General features: G+C 38.9%; 1 protein-coding gene across 1 annotated transcript; it reads right to left on the bottom strand.

Moving 5' to 3' along the window:
- Positions 1–270: 270 nt before the first annotated feature.
- Positions 271–5,635, bottom strand: LOC126600037 (pentatricopeptide repeat-containing protein At1g80270, mitochondrial-like). Its single transcript, XM_050266543.1, has 3 exons — positions 5,441–5,635; positions 3,843–4,440; positions 271–1,910 (listed from the first exon to the last, which is right to left on the bottom strand). Exons 1-3 carry the CDS (start codon positions 5,473–5,475, stop codon positions 663–665), a joined length of 1,881 nt encoding a protein of 626 aa, XP_050122500.1. The 5' UTR covers positions 5,476–5,635; the 3' UTR covers positions 271–662.
- Positions 5,636–8,187: the final 2,552 nt, after the last annotated feature.

Below are 8,187 nucleotides of genomic sequence, written 5' to 3'. Positions count from 1 at the left end.
TAAGCACTTGAAGTGCTACTCGCAAGAAGCACGTAACTGGTCTTTCTTGTATTTTCAAGTGCTTTTAAAACCCAAAAACACCTTCACCAAAAACGCATTCAGTAGTCTGCTTTCTGAATAAGCATCCACCAAGTAGCAGTGCTTTCATGCTTTGTATAAAGCCATTCAATTTCAATCAATGACACGACAATGAGGGAAAACAAAAGGTTTCCATTTTCTTGTTCAAGGAAATGAAATAAAAATGTGAAACGATTCAAGCATGCACACCAGTAGACTAGAATGAGCAAAACATTTACTTGTACCAATGTGTCCCAAAATCAAGAGTTCCTACTGCCTAGAAGAGATGAGCGAGCTTAAGAATTCCTCTTGAGAATCTGACGTTGCGCATTCATGCCCGGCAACCTTGCAGTCAGCAAGAAGGTTAAACGACGTCCCTCAATACCCGCAAGGTTTTCACAGACTCATACATTAACAAAGAGATCCTCCAGCATGGGGAAATAACTTCTGAATATAAGATTGCAAACTCTATATAGAAAAACATAATAAACCCAATATGCTGAGCCTACAGACTTTTAATAGTAGATAGTTGCTCATAGATCCAGGATTTGAACTAGAAATTTAAATTACCGGTTCCAAAGATAGCAGAAGCAACCTCAAATTGCTCAATCAAGCAAATCCGACACCGCTGTCTTCTTAAATGGATCAACTTGTGCCAACTGTACCAGTGCAGATTTGTTGGGAAAGATATTATCTGCCTTCATCCTCTCCCAGATTCCATAAGCCGGAGCCTTGGCGTTTATATAGGCCTGAATAAGAGAATGGAACTGACGAAGCCGAGCCGTATAACCAGCCTGTCTCATCCTATAAAATATCTTTTCTGCGTTATGGACGTCCCCCCTCTTCGAATATTGTTCCATAATTGTCATATAAGACGTGAACATTGGCTTCTTTCGGTTGTTCTGGGCAGCCTTCTGCAAAATAGAATCAGCCTTTTCAACCTCACCTGCTTCCACATAGAGTTTCACAAGTGCATCCCAAGTTAAGGGGCCAATCTCGCAATTGTCATCTGCCATACGCTTGACAAGATCTTTACCCTTGTCAAGCATTTTATTGTTTGCATACACCTTCAACATCACAGAATAATGCTTGGAAGAAAGTTTCTTCCCTGATTTTAACAGCTTATCAAAAACTGCTTCTGCTTCTTCAATCTTGTTCAACTTTCCCCATGCTTCGATTGCAGCCAAACACTCTACAAACAGAGGATTTGATTCACAAACCTTCCAAACTCTCCCTACTTCGTTGGCATCTCCCAACTCAGCATAAAGAGGAAGCAAAGATTGACAAGCCCAACGATTCTGTTTTAAGTTTCCAGATTCCATGTCCTTCAAAACCGCCTGAGCTTTTTCTTTAAGCCCACTAGCGGCATAGTGTCTAGCCAAGGTGGCTTTTGTGCTCAGGTCTGGCTCAATGCCTTCCGCCTTCATTGTCTCATAAACTTGCTCCATTCCAGTTATGTCATTTGACTGGCCTTTTGTATCTATTAGGACTTTATATGTGAAGGTAGTTGGCTTGACATCTTCTTTCTCCATTAACAGTAATACATCTGCTATTTTCTTCTTGTCAAGCCTCTTGTAGAGGAGTAGCAACTGGTTGCAAGTAAATGCTGTGACTGGGAATTCTAGGTCCTTCATTTTGTTGAAAACTTCTTCGGCTTTCTTCATATTTCCGGTAGAGACACAGTACGCCAACAGGGTTCGGTAGATTACCTCACTTCTAAAGGATTTTGGAATCTTCTCAATATAATTTTCTGCCTTCTGGAGGCCACGTACTTTGGCAATTAAGTCAAGACGAGATGCATAATCTCTTTCATTAAATTCAATCTTCTTATGCTCCTCCAACCACTCTGAAAGCTGCAAAGTGCATCACACAATAGTAAAATTCCATGACCACGAAATTCATACTTTTAGAGAACCGGGAAACAAACACAAGAAAAGAAGATGCACTTGTGGCGCAAGAAGCTACTACCTTTCTCATTATATATCTATCGAGGGAAAAGATGAAAAGAAAAGAAAGTAAAACTATCACAAATTTATTCTGCTTTAAATCAAACTATAAGATGAACAAATGGAAGCATAAGTTGCCAAATCAGAGTTCACGGTCACTTTCAACCCAAGTCTACAGAATTTCATTAAGGCACGGACAACTCAAGACTTCCAAGTCAACTTTTCTTTACCTGTCATCATAAAAATGGGACTCAACGAAATAAATTTAATGATATGACCATTAATTTTAACAAAAAAGAAAACCAAAAGGTCCAGCCATAAGCCATTGTCATTGACTAATTGAAAAATATGTAACGGTCCTCCTTCAAGTACAATTAAACCAACAAACAAAAAGAAACAAAGAAGCGAAGAGTGTCATGATTACAACATAATATATCAAAACAAGAGGCTATTCCATGCGAGAAAGACCAGATGAGTGTATCAAATGCTAGAATACTTCTATGCACATTGACAAAAGGCCTTTCCTAGGTAATATAGTTTAATGGATGATCAAAAGTCATACAAAAAATTTGCATGCACTCAATAGAAAAACTTCTGTAACAGAAATGCAAATACAATTTTAAATTATGCAACCTAATTTCCGAAAACATGCATTAAAGAAAGAAAACTAACTTAAGAAAAGACAAATAAAGATTCAAGAGGAAAAAAAATGGCCTACAAACAGAAAGTCTATCAGCATGATTAGTATTTATCCGCCATGCCATTCAGCAACCCAAATTGCACTTCCCTTTTTTCAACTTAATTTAATTTAATTTAGAGGAACGGAATTCTCAATTGTGAGTACTAGAACCAGAAAGCACAAACCACATTCAAAATTGAAACCCTCTCGCATTTTTGAGTAAGTGAAAATTAGAAGAATTAAAATTAACAAAACAAATTACAAGCCGAAAATCAAACAATTATGCCTACAACAATCATGTTAAACGATGACCAGTGAACCATAATAACTGGACCTCAATAATACATGAAAAAGATTATAAAAAAAAGGGAAGTTAAATAGAATTATGGAAGCAATGACTTTAATGCAGACTCTAAAACAATACAGGACCCTATGGGATCACGAATCTATAATTTACTTTACTCAAAAGTTTCAAAAGAATGAAAGAAATATTAATCATTGTAATAGTTCCTTAACGTAAATTCATTTGCAATTTAAGTGCTTGCTAAAGGTTTGGAGCCTTGTTATCTCTTTTATCTAAATTCTTCTCCAAGCATTCTGTAAAATTACTGCTGTCCTAACCTTCTTTGTTCTCTAAACATTTTCTTCTTCAAATTTCTATCGTTCTAAGCCCATCAAAACCATACTCAAACACCAACCCATGCACCAAAATCCTTTTCATTGATGTAATAGTTAGTGATGCCCTTAGGGACATTGTGTTCAATGCTTACAGACAGTCAGAAAACCTAAGCTCGAGATGTGATAGAATACTACTTCATCAGCATGTGGAACATAACGTTTGACACCAAAACAAAAAACAATAACTGCTATATATGGATACTTTAAATTGATCAAACTGCTATATTTGACAATTTCCTACCACAAAATCATGCAAGATGACGCGGACAGGCTCACATAGCAGCAGTTATGTTGAAATATCTCTGCTTTTTTTTTTTTCTTAATCAGCTATGTTGCCTTATTTATATAAATAAAACAATTCAAAACAATCTGAACTAAATTAAGTGAGAAAGTATAAAGCAGCTAAGACCAAAGTGAAACTTTTGAGATTATTGTGTAGTTTACGAATTCTTGAGTGTCAATAGAAAATCAAGTCAAATCACCTGTAATGCCCTCCCATACATTTGACGCCTACGAAAATTGAGCATGGCCATTGATACCTCTGCTCGGTCTATTTCATTTCCTTCTTCTACCCACTTATCAAGAGCACCATGAATAGAGGTACCTGGGCAAGATAATATGGCCTTGTAAAGTGCTAAAGTGTTTCCTTTCTTTGGTGATCTTTTCTCACTTGGATCAGTCTCAGTCTCTGACAACTCCATCTCATGTTGGGAAGGCTTAACGTCTTCCTCAACTTCAGAAAGTTCTGGTTCAGAAATTAATTCATCTTCATTTTCATCCTTTGCACTGCTCTCTGGAATTGCTTCAGCACTAGATGGTGTTTCAAGTTCAGAAAACCCATCTTCCAAATCATCTTCCTCGCCAGTGCTTTTTGCACCAGCTTGTGAAGAAAGGCTGCGTGTGCCTGTGAAGAAATTCCAAGAAACATGTGTTGTGTGGTATAGTCTCTTGGAAGGCAGACATCCATCGGGCAATGATTTACAGGACTCAAGAAAACAAACATCCTCATGTCTGTCAGTAATTGGTAGCTCCAAATTAGCACAGCATGCACGAGAAGTTCCTATGTTGAAAGCTTGGTTCCTGGACGCAAAAGGAAAGCTAAGTCTCATATATATTCCAACCGAAAAGAACCAACAACATAACATAACCAAAAGATCCAGATTTTATTTGAAAACATCCTGAATAAAAAACAAAAGTAGCAGGACATATATTACTAAAAGAGATTTACATTTAAAATTTAAGAGGATGACATTGTCAAGCTTCTATTAGTACATCCATATTATGAAATCCTTTGAGACAAAAGAAACATAAATTGCTTCCCAAGAAACGCTCGGAAACAAGGGTAGCTGCTCTAGCAGTTAATCTCTATAGAAAGAGAACAAGAGAGAATCAACAGCATAAATGATTTTTTTTTTTAATTTTTTGAACAAATGATATTATCTACACTAAGGCAGAGGAGGAGTGGGATTAGCCTCACATGGACTAGCAATAATGTGGTTCAAATTCTCCTTTGGCGAGAATCGAACCTAAGACCTCTCACTTACAAGTGAAGAGGAATACCACTAGACCATAGTACTAAGTTACTTAAACCTAACCAACAGCAGAAACGATGTTGCTGCAAAGTATCCCATAATGTGACAGAAAATTTTTTACAGTCTGGATCGAAGTAAGATAAATTTCAATTTTTAACAATCTCCCTCACTCCATGAATTCAATTTTTTCCTCCTCTGTTTTTGTTTGTGCTTTTCGAAAGATGGCGCCAAGAAAATGAATTCCATTCTAATCCCCTTCAAAAAATTATCTCTTCCTTTCAATAAACATGAAAATAATGAGTTTTAAATTCAAGGTAAAACAAATCATTCCTTGAAAAGATTAACTCATTGCATACGGAAGATAAACTAACAATAGTAAGCAAAATTAAATATAAAATAAAAACAAAGAAGCCATTTGCACATCAGATGATTAAGATGAACCGTAAAACCTGCAATCGTTCAGATTATTCTCTCCCACCTTCTGATTAACAAATGGGTGATTAAGATAGGCCCACTGAACCCAAGAGCGAGGGGGAGAGAGTATGTACCTGAGAGGAAGAGAAGCACGGCGGAGAGCCCACATGGCGACAGTCGGCTAATCAGAAACACCCTAACACTCAGAGTCACAGGTAAAATGGAAATGGCGGTGGTCGTTGAGTAGCTCAGTCCCTTAAACCCTAAAACCCTCCCTTTGCCTTTGGGAATTCTGATTTCGGGACTTACGGGTTTTTCGTTTTCTTGTATCGTGGGTCTATTAATTATGAGTTTTTTTTTTCTTTTTTTCTTTTTTTTTTTATTTCTTTCAATAATTAATTAATAAAATCGTTGGGTGACTTGTATACTGCAATTTAGTTGTTTAATAGCATATTCGTGTGGAGCCAAAAATAATCGAGAGGTGACACGTGGATTTTGGATAGAGGAGGACAAAAATACTCTTGAGGCATATCAGAAATCATACGCGCAAACAGTGAGCAATCATCCTCAACCAAGTCAAATATGCCCAAAATAGGTAATAAATTCAAAATTATTTTATCCGTCCTCATCCTATATTCTCCACTAGGTAATTATTTCATAACCTCTAAAACATTCCTTTTAAATTATGTTAATTGGCTAATTAATGGATTTATTACCTAATTAATCCATTAATTGCCAATTAAATCACCAATTGCACCCAAAAAAATACACAAGAGGCTAGTTAGCCTCTCTCCCAAGGGGCCGTCCATGCTTTATATATTCAACCTCATTTTCTCTAAAAACCTAAGTTCCAATACTCTTGCAAAACTTCCAAAAACTCTCCAAAACATTTTTTTCTCTAAATTCTAACTTTGGCATCTGAGGTTCTTTGGCCAAAGCCCCTCTCCCATCCCCCCCTCCCAATTCATTGTGGGCGTGTGAGGCTTTAGGCCTTAACCAAATGTGTTAATTGTTTTGTAAGTGCAATTTTGTCCAAGATCAAGGAGGAAGAAATTTGCATCCACAAATTGGTGCTTTCATTGAGAGAAGAGTCACACACTCATAGAAGACTCCCGCATCAAAAGGTTTTTCTATTGTCTTGTCCACTTGTAGATTTTTCGTACGTTCTTATTATTAGAATTTTTTATTTGCAAAGATACTTTGATAAAACGTAAAAGAGAAATACAATGGCTAGAAATTTAGAAAATTCCAATATTCAAGAAATGGGACCACTGCGATCCACGAGGCTAAATGTGATCATAGGAGAGGCACCATCGCTACTGGACTCCACTAAGGCAACCACCGTGGTGGCCACCACGATCACCATTACTCACGACGAGGTCCATGGCACCGCTACCATGGCTTGAGCCGGGCCATCCAAGCTTGCACGAGCCTAAACCCAAGCCGTACCATCCAAGGCCCATGGCACCAAAGCCACGACCCAAGCCTCGCACTCACATGCATCATGCACTGAGCAGCCTGTTCCCATGAGCAAGCCTGCTCCCGGGGGCATTTTCACCACATTTCTTCTCAGATTTGACATTTCCCAACTCAAATCTCGCGCCTAGAGTTTACCACCATTCCACTACTCAAGGAGGCACATTCCATCCAAGCTCTTCCAATCCGAATGGCGAACAACACTTGTCTCGACAAGTCATATAGTTGACGAGCGCCCTTGCATAACAAATGACCTTGGTGAATTAGTTCTTGCAACACACCGAGATCCAACGTGCCCCAGATGAGGTGTCCCGAAGTAGGACAAGGGCGGATGAGAAACCACTCCAATAGCGTACCGATAAGCAACCACTCAACCAGCCACGAAACGAGTATTCAGGCAGCATACATTCTCGATTGGGCCCCCGAGATAACTTATACTCTCGTCTTAGCGCGCAGAGAAGTGTGCACTCTCGACTAGGCCCACGGGTAAGTATTCGTTCACGATTGGGGCCATATTCCAATAATCAACATAAGCAACCTTCTAGGCAAAGCGTTCATTCACGGCTAAGCCCGCAAGGAGCATTTTCCACATCACATTGGAGCAGGCAGCACGACGGACAGAGAGAAGCAGTCACTCTATTCAACTGGTAGCCCGCAAAGAATTCCCTTGCCTGCTAGGGATAGACCACATGAATAAGCCAAAAGCATGGAAGAGCAGCCTAGACCAACATGTCAAGACCGAGGGTAGCCAAGAGCTCCACTACCCCAACAAAGGCAAATCCAAGAAGAGGTATAAAGACTCTTCAATGAACGATTACGTGATTTTCAACACAATGAAGTGGCCGATGAGGCACTAAGGCAAGATATGACCAATATAAGCAGATTACCCTTCACAGATGAGATCATGTAGGCAAAGCCTCCATGTAAGTTTAGCATGCCATATTTTACATCTTTCAAAGAAGATAGAGATCCGGAGAGGCACTTGAAGCACTATCGAAGCACGATGATCCTTTATTGAAGCAACGATGCCCTTATGTGCAAAATCTTCGCCACTACTTTACAAGGCAAGGGGCAAGATTGGTTTCGCACCTTGCCACCATGATCCATCCAAAGTTTTGATGAACTTTCCTTGGTTTTCACCAAAGAATACTCATCATTTCGCTCGATCAAGAAAAAGTCTAACCACTTGTTCAACTTGAAAAAGAACCCAAATGAGTCGCTCCGTGACTACGTGAAGAGGTTTGAAGCGAAGAAGGCGAAGATCGTTGGATGCGACGACTCGATAGCAAGTGCAGCTTTCCAAAAATGACTCCCAGCAGACCATCCACTGTTCGGAGAAATGATCATGAAAGAATATCTAACTCTAGCAGACTCATTTACTCTAACAGAAAAGCATGCATTTTGG

This window comes from Malus sylvestris, chromosome 14, assembly GCF_916048215.2.
Source record: "Malus sylvestris chromosome 14, drMalSylv7.2, whole genome shotgun sequence".
In the NCBI taxonomy this organism is placed as follows: domain Eukaryota; kingdom Viridiplantae; phylum Streptophyta; class Magnoliopsida; order Rosales; family Rosaceae; genus Malus; species Malus sylvestris.
This window is presented reverse-complemented; position numbering and strand designations above follow the sequence as displayed.